Source organism: Bufo bufo, chromosome 5 (assembly GCF_905171765.1).
Source record: "Bufo bufo chromosome 5, aBufBuf1.1, whole genome shotgun sequence".
Taxonomy (NCBI): Eukaryota; Metazoa; Chordata; class Amphibia; order Anura; family Bufonidae; genus Bufo; species Bufo bufo.
This window is the reverse complement of record NC_053393.1, coordinates 504,029,976-504,046,810: the sequence shown is the minus strand read 5'-3', so window position 1 is coordinate 504,046,810 and position 16,835 is coordinate 504,029,976. Positions and strand designations below refer to the sequence as shown.

At 42.4% G+C, this 16,835-nt stretch overlaps 1 protein-coding gene across 2 annotated transcripts in view; it reads right to left on the bottom strand.

The window, feature by feature from the left end:
• Positions 1 to 428: 428 nt before the first annotated feature.
• MPP7 (membrane palmitoylated protein 7) overlaps positions 429 to 16,835 on the bottom strand; it is a 332,266-nt gene continuing 315,859 nt past the window's right edge. For both annotated transcript variants that reach the window (XM_040434340.1, XM_040434341.1), the window contains exons 17-18: positions 11,230 to 11,373; positions 429 to 2,217 (exon numbers count right to left, since the gene is read on the bottom strand). In XM_040434340.1, coding sequence (XP_040290274.1) covers positions 2,038 to 2,217; positions 11,230 to 11,373 — 324 coding nt within the window. In that variant the 3' untranslated portion in view covers positions 429 to 2,037. The remainder of the gene's footprint in view (positions 2,218 to 11,229; positions 11,374 to 16,835) is intronic.

The window sequence follows — 16,835 nt, the reverse complement described above, 5'->3', positions numbered from 1 at the left end:
ACAGAACATATGAAGAACTCTGCTGTTAGCATTACACACAGAGGACATATCATCAGTAACGACAGATCAATTGTGAAGTTTTCAGAAGAAAGTGATCTGCTCCAGTCAGATTCAGATATGGTCTTCTGCGGGATTTCATTGGTCCTGGTGGGATGACGCCTCTTCAAAAGGGGTCCGGGAGTTAAATACTGGTGATCTATCCTCAGGATAGGTCATCATTATCTGATATGTGGTGGTTCGACACCTGAAACCCCTGTCAAAGTGCTGTTTGAAGAGGCTGCAGCAGTCTGGTGACCACAATGGCCTCTTCCTAGGCAAGTGACGTCCCTATCATCGGTCACATGGCCTATGTCCAGCTAAGTAACATTCAAGTGAATGGACATGGGCTGCAATACCAAGCACAGCCACTATGTAAGAAATGTGCTAGGTATGCTGTGAGGAGACCACATCGCTCAACGGCACGCTGCAGCCTCTTCAAACTGTTGATTGGTGGACTGCTGGGAGCTGGACTCCCACCGATCAGATATTGATGATCTCTCCTTAGGGTGGGCCACTAATATTAAAAGACAAAAAACTCCTTTAAGATGCAAGGCCTTACAGCAGGGGTAGGCAACCTCCGGCACTCCAGCTGTTGTAAAACTACAGCTCCCAGCATGCATATTTGCTCTTCTGTTCTCAGAACTCCCATAGAAATAAATAGAGCATGCTGGGAATTGTAGTTTCACAACAGCTGGAGTGCTGAAGGTTGCTGACCAGTGCCTTACAGGGATTTCCAGGGTTAGAAAAACATGGCTGCTTTCATCATAAAACACTCCTCCACCTGTCCATGGGTTTTGAACCTTGGCTTCATTGAGATGAATGAGACTGAGCTGCAATACCACCTGTGAACAGAAGTGGGCCTGCTTTTTTTGTGCGAGAAATCAACCATGCCCTTGAATCCTAGACAACCCCCAAGCCCACTGGAGGATCTGGAGGTAGTCCAGTCTAATTCCTTCAAAAAGCCATATCATATACTAGGCAGAGAAGATGTCCATGGCCTTTTAAGAACTAATGCAAACGAAAAGTGGAGCACCACCCTCATACCGTCTTCTAATCTAGTCTTTGTAAATGAGGCACAAAGTCCTCTGACCTGGAAGCGCTTCACAAGATGATAAAATAACAAACTCATTTATAATTTAAAAAATATATAATTTTTTTTTTTCCAAACCACCGACTGGTGAGATTGTTTTGGAGACCATATGAAAATTGTCACGTAAGAACCCAGAATTCCAGTCTGCAAGCTACACTATGCCAAAATAAATGAGAAAGCATAGTGCTAGCAGTGTAAATCATCATAGGCGTAATATACATACAGGACCTCGTCCTTTCCAGTGTATTGACTGATATTTTGAGACTTTCTTTCCCAAAAACAGCGCCACACCTTTTCACAGGTTGTGTGTGGTACGTCAGCACAACCTCACTCACTACGATGGAGCCGAGCTGAAATACCAAAAACAACCCTCTGGCAGGTGTGGTGCTGTTTCTAGGAAAAAGCAGCCATGTTTGCCCGATTCAGAACCTGGTTCAGGTTCGTTTTGGCAAACCTTAGTATAGCAATGTCTAAAATATACAAACCCCTGCAACCAATGGTGGTCAAATGTGCACATAATAATTATCCTCCAGCCTAGCAGGCACGGTGTGTGACCCAGGCTGCCATGTTGCTGCTCATTCGCTGGCTGTCCCTACTGTGTGTAGATGAAGCATACCCCGCACAGTGACAATGACACCGCTACTTACACAGGCTTCATTGCACCGGTACGCCTTATAGGCCACACTCTCCCTACTGCTTACTGCCAGACCTGATCTTCCCATACATAAAAGTAAGCAAGCTGCTCTCCATTCTGATGCGTTTTAAGCAGCCTCTGATAATAAAACACCATAAAATAAGGGATTAAAATGAATTCAACCAGAGCAGATGTGAAAGCCCACTGTAGGACGAGTAATAAAAAAAATTTACAAAATAAAAAAAGTATTTGTGCCATATGCCGGGGAGGGTGTTCAGGAATGGAGCCAGCTCACTGGTACCCAGAGGCTGTCCGTCTCCAGCCTGTCAAGGGTGGATTTCAGTTCATTGTACGCTGTGGCGAGGTCATCATTTATGATAATTTTGTCAAAGTAGTGGCCGTACTGAAATTCCATGACTTGTGCCGACTTAATCATTTCATCAAAATCTTCTTCCTGCAAAAAGGAGAGAAAGGGAAGACGTGAGGCAGGAAATAATGTGGCGTTGGTAAGCCAACCCTATATATTTTCAACTTCAACCACCCAAAACAGACTCCAACCCACCAGCCCGGATAAAATACCGGTATTTTCTCCGGGCAAAATTCCGGAAACACCGGAACGGCATTATTTTCCATTGAAATGCATTAATGCCAAGTGTTCCGGCAAAACGGACCCGGTTTCCCTTTAAAAATGTGAAAAAAATAAATACCGGATCCGTTTTTCCGGATGACGGATCCGGAATTGCCATGCATTTGTGAGACGGATCCGTATCCGGATCTGTCTACAAATGCTATCCGTTTGCGCACGGATTTCCAGATCCGGCAGGCAGTTCTGGCAATGGAACTGCCTGCCGGATCCTCACAACACAAGTGTGAAAGTACCCTTATATGGTTAAAATGTCTAAACTTTACTAAATTCCCATGAAAGTAACATGCTATGCCTTTAAAGGGGTTTTCCAGGAGTCCATTACTGATGGCCTATGCTTAGGATAGTAGATCAGTATGTGATCGATGGGGGTCCAACTCTCGGCACACCTGCCGATCAGCACCTTGAAGAAGCCATGTGACCGATGAACATGACGCCATTGGCCTAAGAAGACACCACAACGCTCACTGGAGCACAGTAGTATCTTCAAAAAGCTGAATGGCGGAGGTGCTGGAGGTCAGGCTCCCCTGACTCATCAGATCTTGATGACCTATGTTCAGTATAGGCCATCAATATTGAACTCCCAGAAAACCCCTTTAATTTTACAATAAAAAATATACCGTCTAAGGCTACTTTCACACTTGCGGCAGAGGATTCTGGCAGGCAGTTCCGTTGACGGAACTGCCTGCCGGATCCGGTAATCCGTACGCAAACGGATGGCATTTGTCAGACGGATCCGGACAAATGCATTGAAATACCGGATCCGTCTCTCTGGTGTCATCTTGAAAAATGGATCCGGTATATTTTTTTTTTGCATTTTTAAAGGTCTGCGCATGCGCAGACCGGAAAGTCGGATCAGTTTTGCTGGAACACTTAATGCCAATCCGCCACTAATACATTTCAATGTAAATTAATGCCGGATCTGGGATTCCGGCAAGTGATCAGTATTTTTGGCCGGAGAGAAAACTGCAGCATGCTGCGCTATTTTCTCCGTCCAAAAAACGTAAGAGGGACTGAACTGATGCATCCTGAACGGAATGCATTAGGATAAAACTCTAGTGTGAAAGTACCTTAACATTTTTAATCCAAAACTGGAGTTGGAGTCACTATATTTATACAAACTCCACAGCCCTGAAAAATACAATTTAAGGACATGTACACAGATCTCTATAAAGATGCATAACACATACAAAGCACCTTTAGGAAAAAGTAGCTTTGGGGCTTTAGGACGACATTTCAGAATCATCCTCCTTATCACCATTTAGGGGTACATATACCATATCTTACTATTTAATTGAAAGGGACAATTAGGCAAATTTATTAAATCGTCTAAAATAAATTTGTCTTTGTTGCCCGTAGCAAGCAGTCATAGCACGGCCTTCATTTTTATGATATCAGTGGCGGCAGGTGTAGTATTGTGTATAAGGTTGGTCATGTTTTTTTTTTGTATTGCGGTTTATAGACGCCACCCTCATTATGCTCTGAGTCCACATCAGACCAGCAATATCAGCTTCTACTTCACTTGTTTGCCTGTATACTTGTTTGCAACCTCCTGGGAAGAGCCATGTAGCGGTACTGACGTAGTGACAAGAGCAATCAACCCCGATTTACTATTTATTTGGAACCCTTGGACTCGTTTTACCCCATTGATGAAGTTGGCTACACCAGTGGAAACATAGGTTAGGGCAGGGCTGGCCAACCTGTGGCTCTCCAGCTGTTGTAAAACTACAACTCCCACCATGCCCTGCTGTAGGTTGATAGCTGTAGGCGGACTGGGCATGCTGGGAGTTGTAGTTTTGCAACAGCTGGAGAGCCGCAGGTTGGCCATCCCTGGGTTAGGCTGTCTACAGAATTCTTCTATAAGGGAGAGGATTATTGTCTCCTATACTTCAACATTGATATGTAGAGGCCAGAACAACATTCGTAAGGGGTGGCAACAAGGATACCTGACTTGACAAACTTGGAACCACGTGGGATGACCTGGTCACCACCAGTGGCTTCAGGATTGAGACTCTGACAAGGGAGTGGTAAGCTCTGTAGTCCTGAGTGACATACAAACCACTGACATCTGGTTATTTAGCTAATTAAAGGTTATATTTTAACAGGACTTTATCAGTAGATTGAAAACTATGATGCGCTTCATATTTGTGACATTGTGCACTTCATTGTGGCCATAACTGGTGTAGAAATGGGCCTCCTGACGAAGCAGAGGAGAGTGTTCCTTCGCCACTCTGGACACAGCGTCTCAGGCAGCCTACAGAGCCTACACCTCTACCCCATATCATGTCTACAGGTGGGCTCACAATCTAAGGTCCCTATCAGTATGTCTTTGGAGTGTGGGAGGAAACCAGAGAACCCGGAGGGAACCCACACAAACACAGGGAGAACATACAAACTTTATGCAGATGTTGTCCTTGGTCGGATTTAAACCTAGGACTCCAGCGCTGCTAGGCACCAGTGCTAGCCACTGAGCCACCGTGCTTGCTGCCCATATATTTGATGATTTATGTGTTGCTACTATTTAGGAGTGTAATCACATTCAACTCCTGCAGATAAAGGGTAATATTCTGTCCCCTCCGTATTTGACATATTTTACATCTTTTTTTGGGTGCATTGGAACCAGTGGTCAATGATTTGGTACAGCTACATTACAGGGTCTCTGATGTTTTGTCCCATTTCTTTTTACTGTCTTTTTATCATGTGTTTAATTATTTATTCAACAAACTGAGGATATGTTTATTATAATTTTGGGCATGGTGTCTTTGTGCTCCTCTGTGAGCATTTCTTGTAGGTTTGGTTCTGGTGTAGAAATGAGTACATGGTGCATGGAGAGCCAGAGATGCGACTAATTTATTAGGAGGCATTTGCCAGCGCACAGGAGTTCAAGAATGGCAGAAGAAACGCCAGTCTTGATAAATCTTCCCCTATTTCTTGACTGTGTATGTAACCACTATGTCCCACTCACAAGGGTCCAGGACGCTGAATTACGGGGAAGCAGACTAATACACCCGTGTACAAGGACAGCGTCTCAGGCAGCCTACACAGAGTGCATCTCAGAACACGTATATATTCTGCAGGATTTGGGGCACCGCCAGCCAAAATGCTTCCAGCTTCCTGCCTCTCATTACAGCCACCTCCATAAAGCAGTGTTCACATGCTACATTTCCCCACTCTATGTTTAAAGTCAATTACGCTGAATGCACAAGCAGAGACAGAAGAGACCACAAGGTAATGAGCTGTACATGTCCTCCGTATCGGTGCGCTCGTCTGCTAACCGAGCTTAACAAGTCCACATTTCTGGCAGCGTCTTGTGTTTACCAACAGCTCGAACCAATAAAGCGATGATTTGCATGGACAATCTGGCGGTCAGAACAGGGAGACTCTGAAGGAAACGACTACGGATGAGGAATTCCACTGAGGCAAGGCTAAATTTATGAAGCAAAGGAAATAAGAGCATGCCATCTAAGAGCACATTCATCGGCCGCGCTCAGTCCTACTACTTCATTAACCTCGTTCCTCCGAGCAGAGGTGCAGACTTGTACAGAACATGAACAAAATTCATGAGCGAGGATGCATGTGAGATATGTACCCATTATGGATAAGAAACGCCAACATTTACTAATGGGAGTGCACCTAAATTTTGGTGTAAATTGCGATACAATGGGGTGGAATTTGAAACATCTAGATATAGAGAAATGATCCTAGCCAGTTCATCTGGAGGTGTACAGAACGGGGACCGAAGACCGCAGGGGGAGGTCAGTGAGCAGGAACCGAGCAGTGGGGAGCAGGCGAGTATGATTCTTTTGTCAGCAAGTACAGCAGACTGGCGTCGACGGAAATGTCCGAAATGCTGGAAAACCCCTTTAATCAGAAGTGCGCTGGAGTAAGATACACCAGGTCGCAGGCTTCTTAAAACAGAACTTCTGAGTCCATGTACCAAAAAAGCATATCTACACCAGCTTTAGGGTACTTTCACACTAGCGTTATACTTTTCTGGTATTTAGTTCCGTCCTAGGGGCTCAATACTGGAAAAGAAATGATCAGTTTTATCCTAATGCATTCTGAATGGAGAGCGATCCGTTCAGGATGCATCAGTTCAGTCCCTCTTACGTTTTTTGGCCGGAGAAAATACCGCAGCATTTTCTCTCCGGCCAAAAATCCTGAACACTTGCCAAAATGCCTGATCCGGCATTAATTTCCATTGAAATGTATTAGTGCTGCATTGACGGATCCGTTCTGCGTGCGCAGACCTTTAAATCTGTGAAAAAAATAAATACCGAATCCGTTTTTTCCGGATGACACTGGAGAGACGGATCCGGTATTTCGATGCATTTGTCAGACGGATCCGCATCCGGATCCATCTGACAAATGCCATCCATTTGCGTGTGGATTGCCGGATCCGGTAGGCAGTTCCGGCGACGGAACTGCCTGCCGGAATCCTCTGCTGCAAGTGTGAAAGTAGCCTTAAGTTGGTGTAGATTTGAGCTATCATTTACAGCAGTTTGTGCAGGTCCCTTCTCCTCTATTGACATTCACTTAAAAAAAAAAAAAAAGTGCTATTACATAAAATAAAAAAAAAGGTTGCAAATTTTTGTCTAAAACCGGCATGTGCCAAAATTTGCGAATTTGTATGACAAAAAATAAAATAAAATGGTGCAAATCGCTTAATAAATCCCCCCATACCCCATTGTGCATAAGAGAACTGTGGCTCAGCGAAAAATGGATACCTTCTGTGTGCATAACATCCCATCAACAGAAAGGACAAGAAGAGGACTTGTGGTAAGATTTGCCGATTAGGCAAATCATGCGCCGTAAATTGCGACTTTTTTACGCCACAAGAGCGTATACATGTCCTCCTATACAGTTATCTACATACTAAAAGTGACTGAACTAAAATATGAATTTCACGAAATAGCTGCTTGAGGTAACTTTATGTAGCTCCTTATTGCAAGTTCTAAAAGTCTGAATGTGAATACCCCCGACCGTGCGTATCAATGTGTTGTAGATACATATTAATATATACGATCATTTACTTAACCTTCCTGCTACCAGAACCAAGTGAATTGAACGTTGACTTTGGTGAAATACTTGCTTTATGCCATCCATTATTGCCGGGCCTGAAAACGTTTAAGTTAATAAAATTTTATGAAACAATAACACATTTTCTTCTCGTAATCCGCGCTGCAGAGTTCTGCTGCCTCTCTCTCCTTAAATTGCAGCATTCGGACAAATGAATGTCTGGAAGAAAGAGATCTATGTAACAGCGGACAGTAAATCGCAGTGGCACTGAGCTGAATGTACGCCGTTTAGTTGGAAACTGTAACTGCGGTTTGGCACAAATCCAAAAGCAAAAAAAGTGTGTCCACACTGAAAATGTGAGGGCACCTCCTGTAGTTCTAGTCAGATCCACCCATCCTCTTGGGTATCACTCACACCAAACAGCCACTGAAAGTGACATCAGCACCAGAAATATGCTTCGGGATCTTCGTGAAATGGGTTTCCGTGGTCGAGCAGCTCTACACGAGTTTGATATCACCATACGCAAGGCCAAGCCGCAGCTGAAATGGTGTAGAGCATAGCGTCAGTCCACTCTGGAGCAGAGGAACAAATCTGAGCAGGCTACCTACTGGAATGCATAGTAAGTTGCGGATCCGCAAAACATGGACACCGGCCATGTGCGCTCTGCATTTTGCGGACCGCACATGGCCGGCACTTTAAATAGAAATGCCTTTTCGAAGAATTGGACATGTTCTATTTTTTTGCGGAACGGAAGTGCGGATGCGGAAGCACACTGTGTGCTGTCCACATCTTTTGCGGCCCCATTGAAAATGAATGGTTCTGGATCCGCTCCGCAACGTTGCAGAACGGATCCGTACCCATTTTACGGATGTGAGAATGGACCCTAAGGCTAGTTTCACACTAGCGCTAGCGATCCAGCAGGCTTTTCCGGCTGGGAACAGCTTGCCAGATCTCTCTGCATTCTAGCATTGCTGGAAACTTGTAAGCCTCCGTCCGGCCCCATTAACTATAATGTGGGCCAGCGGAGATCCGGCCGCATTACGGCAAATATGCATATATACCCATATGCGGTTTTCTTCCGTCTGATTCTCGGCATATTTGCCGGGTTGTGGCTGGATCTCCGCCAGTCCCCATTATAGTTGATGGGGCTGGACAGAAACTTACTAACTTCTGCAAAGCCAGAATGCAAAGAAATCCGGCGGGCTGTTCCCAGCTGGATCGCTAGCGCTAGTGTGAATCTAGCTAAAAGGGCATTATCTGTGTGATGACAGGGATCAGGCAGTGTTGGTAGGGGAGTGCAAAGGGGATTGAAGAGGTTTTTATTTATTTTTTAGCTGGTCTAAAAGTAATTTTTATTCACTGGAAAACCCATTTAATGCATACAAAGACCTTTTATACAATGGTCATTCTCGGCTTTGTACAGGTTCCCTTTAATGACCATTTTATTTTCTATATTTTGGGGGGGGATTTAGTGTAAATTGTGGTTTAACAGCCCAAACTTTTTTTTGGGTTACTAAAATAATGTTAGTGATTTTGTTCTACATGACACATAGGGCTCATTACTACCATAATATGGTGATGTTTTTGAGTTATTTTTAGTTTTATTCAGAGAAAACTATAAAATAAAAATTGACTTTTTTTCCTTCAAACTACAGGTCGTTATCGTTTAAATACGCATATTATTACCAAAATAAACTGTTATAACAGGTTCCCTATTTTGCGTAGGTCATTTTAATGACAATGGAGCGACAGTGATAATGGTTTCAGTTGTTTCAATGCCCTCATTTAGTCATTTTTCTCTTTTCTACTGAAAATGATGCATCCAAATGAGTCCCAGTCATTTGGAAAAACAGCCTCCTGCGGGGGCATTCTACAAATGCAGCACTTTGCTGTGCCCGGTGACACCCGGTGATAATGTAGAAAGAAAAGAAGGCCAGAAGCATCAAGTGCCATACATGTATGGTGGTTTTATATTGCAATGTAAACTGAAAAATCTGGAATTCTTGTATAGCATGTATTTACAGGTGTTGCTTATTGTTTCATGGTGATAGTTGTGGTTTCTCAGCCTCAACTTTCATAAATGTAGCAAAAAATACAAAGAATTATGAAAATACACCTTCTGGTGTCCCAGGAAATCTACCATTCCCTCTCCTCCTTCTCACAATCGTATGTCTAGCGGATAGGTCACTGCCTGCTGAAGGAGCCTCAGCCCTGCTGAGGACACAAAGAGCACTTTACCCTCCCAAGGCTAAGCTTGTCCTCCTCCTAAGCTGACAACTAGTTGAAAATGTACAGAAAATGTTACAGACTGACAGATACTGTTAACAAGAGTACCATATTTTTCACTCCATAAGATTCATCACACCATAGTAAAGTATCAATTTTCGCAGATGACACTAAACTGTGTAAAGTAATTAACACTGAAGAGGACAGTATACTACTACAGAGGGATCTGGATAGATTGGAGGCTTGGGCAGATAAGTGGCACACTTACCACTCCCCACGCCACCTCCTGCATACTAATGAGCACTTACATAATGGAAGCGCTCATTAGTATTCGCTCCATAAGTTCTACTGCCATTTCCCCCCAACTTTTGGGGGGGTAAAGTATGTCTTATGGAATGAAAATACAGTATCTCATTTTTATCATTCATTGCTACGTTCAGTGTAAATAAAAGGTGCATTGACTATGCACAAGAATTAAAGAAATCTTTGTAATACCTTTTACGATCATATTTCCTTTGATCATATTCTGTAGAATATTAGAATTAAAACTTATAAATATATTCAAAGAAATATTCTCAATGTGCCCCCCATCCTTCTCATCCAGCCTGTCTTTGGCTGTAAGACCTTAGCTGCAGCAGGAGCCTCCCCGTTCCTGCCCAGTCTGTAGTAGAAAAAAAATGAATCCTCATCCACTCCCAATCTTAAAAAAGGAACAGATCCCCAGGTGATTAACCCTGTGTTTTCTTCTAAATTTCTACAAGACAGGAGATTAACCCTATGTTCTCCACAGAATTTCTACTACACCATTTCAGGAACGTGCAGAAAATCTTGCTGATTGACAAAAAGCGGCAGGGAGATTATCTCCTGATTAAAAGGTCTTAAAGGAGTTGTCCCATGAAAAATATTCTACAGTTTTCAAACCAGCACCTGGATCTGAATACTTTTGTAATTGCATGTAATTAAAAATTTTGTATAGCCACAGAGTTATTCAATAAAATGTATCTGTATAGCGCCACCTGCTGTTTGTTCGTTTTCTTATTTCTTTGTCCTGCTCTCTGAGAAGGCCGCACATGCTCAGCTTCATGCTTCACCTGCCTCCTGAGCTGTGATAGGGAGAGCATGGACACGCCCCCGAATCTGCAGCAGAAAAGGCACTCCCCCTGAGCTGCCAGCTTGATATAAATCTAGCAGAGCAATGAACAGGTAGATCTCTGGACCCATGTGAGGTACAGGGCTGGTTCTAGCTTTGTTAGAAAGAGACTGTCATGTACTATATGATGTCCGATTCTCATTTTTTACATTAATCATGGGAGAACCCCTTAAAGTAGAAAAAAAAATGAATCCATGTCCCTCATCCACTCCGAATCTAAAAATGGACCAGATCACCAGGAGATTAACCCTATGTTCCCTGCAGAATTTCTACAAGACATGAGCTTAACACCGTTCCAGCGCAGGAAAGATTATCTACTGATGACTTGTTAGTTAATTCCTAGGTTTACTGCTCTTTTATCATATTAACTGCATTTAGGCTACGATATGGATGCATTATTTTCTCGTGGCCCCGCAGGGAACACTTACTGTGAAGGGTTTCGATGACGCCCGCTCATCTTTGCTGGAGATAACTTTTGCGTTTTTCCTCGTCTCCCTAAGGCGTTCGATAGATGGCGGCTTGATGAAGATGACAAAAGGTTTAAATTCATATGTCCTTAAGTGTTTTATACTCTACGATGGGGAGGGAAAAAAAGAGACAAGAAATATGGAAAAAAGAAGAAAAAATTAGAATGAGATATCCATCTGAAACGAAGATATTTAGTAATAGGAAACACATTCCATTTTTCAAATATGTATGCTAGTATGCTAACATTTCCTTTAAAAACACTTACTGTATCTGCTGTTATTTCTATGGTTAGCAGCCTTTAATTTCCACATGCTTTGCCAGTCCTGGAAAGTTTGATAAGTTTGGCAGGCATTGCACTTACCACAGCCAGTAGGCATGTTTATGCCCAAAGCTTACACTCTGCTTTTTGAATTTGGTGGCAATTATATTTCAAGCAGACCTATGTCAACATACGGAATGGATATTTTCATTTCTTACTAAGCCTGAAGTCAGTTTGTTCGCTGTCAGCCACCATTGCTGTCTATTAATAATTCCCCTTTCAACTATACAGAATGATGTAATATCTGGACAGAAAGTTACATTAAAGGCTGCAATGAAAACCCTGGAAATTTTAACACTTTTCTGCATTTTTTTCTTCTCTTTCAGTGCAAAAATGAAAGAAAAAAAAAAAAATCCAAACGCGTTCCATCAAGCGGACGCCGTCGCCTCCTTACCCATGCTGTTTATTTAGGGAGGGGATCAACTCTGCTTTAACTGGTGTTTGTCTTCTGGCAGAAAACTGTTCAGATGGAATTTGATTAAAATAGGTCAAGAAAGCATCCTACAATAACAGTGCCCGGCCTCAAGTGCTCCACCATTGAGTGGTTACAAGCCGCCTGTAGTGTGCCCGTCACGTAACAGCTACGGAAAAAAAAAAAACGTACGGTTCCAACCATGGCATTTCTCACTAAACTGCTACAAAATGAAATGACTGAAATCCAAAAATATTTGGAATCGACATTCTGCTCTTCTTAATGACTAAAATGGAATTTTTTTGTATTGGGAAAGTCCTAACATCTCTTCACTGCGGGGTGCATCATACTAGAAAACGAGCCTCTGCAAGGATATTTTAGAAAATCTCCCTGTCTGTGCTGAAGGCTTGGTTTTCATATGGGATTGGAAAAGGACCTAGGAATTTTAGTGAACTGAAAACTAAGCAGTAAAAACCAGTGTCAGGCAGCTGCTGCCAAGGCCAATAAGATAATGGGTTGCATCAAAAGGGGCATAGATGCCTGTGATGAGAACATAGTCCTACCACTTTACAAATCATTAGTCAGACCACACATGGAGTACTGTGTACAGTTCTGGGCTCCTGTGAACAAGGCAGACATAGCAGAGCTGGAGAGGGTTCAGAGGAGGGCAACTAAAGTAATAACTGGAATGGGTGGATTACAGTACCCTGAAAGATTATCAACATTAGGGTTATTCACTTTAGAAAAAAGACGACTGAGGGGAGATCTAATTACTATGTATAAATATATCAGGGGTCAGTACAGAGATCTATCCCATCATCTAATTATCCCCAGGACTGTGACTGTGACGAGGGGACATCCTCTGCGTCTGGAGGAAAGAAGGTTTGTACACAAACAGAAGAGGATTCTTTACGGTAAGAGCAGTGAGACTATGGAACTCTCTGCCTGAGGAGGTGGTGATGGTGCTGGCGGTGGAAGGTTACTGAAGAGCACAGATGGGATAACCCCTTTAACAAATGCGGTGCAGAGCATTTCTGCCGATTTTTGTGTGCAAATTATGCAATTTTTTTTAAAATTCATATTGATGCAGGGTGTTTGTGGCTCCGGAACAGAAAAGTAAAGCTCCAATCTCTATGATAATTTTGGACCTAAAATGACAAGTTAAAACGTGGAGCTTCACATTAAAAGAGATGGATTTCGAGTTTCTGCCTTTTGTAAACCAAGAATGGTCATGTTACAAGATATCGTTGTCCTACAAAACAGAGATGGGTGAACTTCTTAAAATTCGATTATTCAGATCTGAGTCAGACGAACTGGCCATCCGACTTGATTTGAGTATGAATATGAGCCGAATCGAAAAAGTCTCCCTCTCTCTCCTGATTCTCTGGAATCGAATCACAAAAAATTCCAGTTTGCATAAAAATGGCAACACTACTACTGATTGGAAGGTGGTCGCAGAAGGTCTCTTCGGCCCATAAATCATGCAGCAATGCACAATATTTTCTGTTACTATACATGGATCATCTGCCTTGATTGGATCTAATAAAATCTCACCTACTGTGCACTGCAAGAAAAGTGCCAACAATTTTCTAAAAAATAAAATAAAATCTGGATTGTTAGAATCAGAACTTTTTGAATTATTTGTCTCAAATTTCCGAATTTCAGAATCAATTCGCACATCTCTAGTGCACAAAAAATTGCCCATATGAAGCAGCATCCAACTATTTTTCTGTGTTTTGTCGTTGATAGTTTCATAAATAAAGTCTGTGCAGCTGTATATGTAGTGGGCCGGGGTATATACTGTACAGGAATACACAGCCAAGGTATCCACCACGGTCAGGCCCTGATGGCAGTGTTCAGTAACAGTCCTAGGTGAACACTTTTACTGAGCTGTAAAGAGGACTCCCCACTGAGTACAAAGTTTTTGGATAATGATAATTTAACTTACAAAACTTTCATCTAAGAACCTTGGCAAGTACAGGAGATACTGCTGCGTAAGCACACGGAGACCTGTGCTAGCAGAGTCAGGTGGGCATAATAAAACGAAGGAATTGTGCTACAATGGCCATAAAATCTTAGCAAGACTAAATTAACAGCGTCCCATGCGAGCTCTTATGGAGCCGCTGCTCGAAAACTTCATAAATGGAATAAAGAGATCAGTTCAGATCACACAAGACATTGACTACAACGAGGGCAATTGTATGTAAGTAGTGCTAAAGGAAAAAACTCAAGCTCATGAGCAGAGCGGTACATTGCAGAAGAAAAATGACTTAAAGTGTCGTACATTCCTGGGCTGGGGTTCTGCATTACTCTGCAACAGATCCAACCAAAGATATGACCTGTATAGAGCAAGAGAATAAGAAATTCCCAATGTAGCGGCTGGATTACCGTAATTGTCAGACTTTCGTGTGTACATTTAGTGCTGTTGTTTTCCTTTTCCCTGTATCCCCGTTTACCTTTACTACTAAAAACTTAATAAAAATATAGAAAAAAAAAAAACCATTTTATGGTTTTCGATCATCAGCTATGAATATGAACTATCAATATAGAAGTGAGAATACCTTCTATACAGGTTCTACAATGCACAGTTTTTGATGCAGTTTTAGCCAAAGCCAGAAGTGGATCCAGCAGGAATCAGTAGTAGTATGAGTCTTCCTTTATATTTCCCATTCTGGAAAAAAACTGCCCCAAAAAGCTGTGTATGATGCCACCCTATAAGTCAAGCCTGAAGAAATGCCTACAAATATTACAAGGAATAAGAATGATTGGCGCAGTATCAACAACAGTCCAGGGTGCCATTTGTGGAGCCAACTGTAAATGCTGTCCACCCGCCCTTAAGAAAAACCATTGCGAGGTGGAGTTTGCCTCTGGAGGACCCCACATTACTTCATAGACACATGCTGAACACAATTTCTCTCAAATGTGTACAGTAAATCCATCTGGAGTAAGTATATTTATTGGGTAACACTGTAGAAGATCTGCGTGTTAGGACCCGCACCTCAGGATAACCTGGAGATCTCTGTAGAGCGAAGTAACCCTTTCTTCCAGCTGATGTATTGTTCCTCCAGGAGGGCTATCCCCTAACATGTTTTGGTTACATCAGAAGATATCCAGGATAGCTAAAGGAGCACATACTCAAAAACACAGCAATTCAAAATATACATAGTTAAAAAAACAACTAAACTTTAATATTAATCCATATTTTGTCCCCTTGAGTGATTATTCACCCGATTCTGAGTCATTCAGGTCTCCTACGGAGATAATCGTCTACATCCTTCATACCTGTTCTTTGCTTATGAAAGGATCTCGAATGCTGATAACATCCAACGTCATCGGTTTTTATTTTATTAAATTCTGGTTTACTGCTTTATTTTTAGAATATTAGATCAGCGGTGTCTTCGTTTTTTATAGATCATTTGGAAAAATTTGACTTTTCCAACAGATGGTCATCCATTTTTTGGACAATTCAAATGACACTGAAATCAATGGGAAAATTTGGAAACATCTAGAATAAAGCTCAGTTCACCCTGCAGTCAGAATGCCGAGGAGTCGTTCTCTGTCTTGGGAGATCTGATAGAAAGACTAGTTTTATATGCAGCGCCATTGAAAGAAACCTAATGGACCCATTATCAATCTATGAGGTCCATGGGGGTGCTGGTGGTATCCATCATGTTACAGATTCAGCTGAGTCTTACAGCTCTTGTCGGAGGCTTACGGAGACAATTTTTTAAACAAAATCTCATTAAAATCAATAGGTTCCATTGCAATGCCTTTTCCCATGCAGAGCCTTATCTGCCATTGACAACCACGATCACTGTTCATCAGAGCCAGGTCCTGGATGTCCTATGGCATCGTTAAGTCCCCTGTGAGTCTAGAATTGTGCTCCTCAACAGGAAAGAATAGCATGGACAACATCTTAGAGGTCAGGCCAAGATGGGGAATACTTTGATCTGCAGATTATGTGAGCCTGGAGAACCCAGAATGTCATTTTTTTTTTCCAATTATACATGTTATAAAATACAGCATGCGGTTCTCATCACTGCTGCCTCTGTGACAACAAGCCACAGGGACCGCCCGAAACAGCTGCTTAAATAGCCGTGTGCAAGACAACATTTCAGGTGATTTGCCTTAAAAGAACCCGATGTCCTGCTGCACATTAATTATATCCGATACTTGGCTTTAACGCATTGCGGCTGAAGATAAAGTTGAGAAATTGAGAGTGAAAACTCATTTCAGCCGCCACAAGTGTCTGCAGAATGTTACAGAAGCGAGGAGATTGCTGGACGGTCTCGCTGGTGCTGCTCTAAGTGCGCTCATTGTTTCTTGTATCTGAGAAGGAGGTCATCCACCCCGAGAGGCTTGTCAAATAAATGTAGTGAATGAATTCCTCTAAAAGCCGTCACCTGCAGCTATAATCCAGAAAAAAGCTCTTTATGGCTTTCCAAGATAAAATAGACATGTTCTTAACCCAAGTATATGGCCCGGTGAGGACATGGTGTTCTTCTAGACTAAGTCAGCAGAAACCAGCATCATTCTACTGGGACTTACAAGGATGAACAATTACTAATACTGCATCCCTTAAGATAGAAACTGGGCTTTCTTATATAAAAAATAATAATACAATCCCAGCTTTGGTGATCAGCTGACCGTTCCAGCAACCGCCAGGAAAAAGTTACCACTGGCCGCTCATCTGCTCTTCAGAGGCCACTATAGGTGAACTGTAGTATTACATGCAGCCATTCACATGTAATTGGCCATATATGAACAGGGTCTTTTTTGAAGATCACGCCCCATACAGACTCTATTCTACTATGTGGCATTCTTCTTTGGGAGGA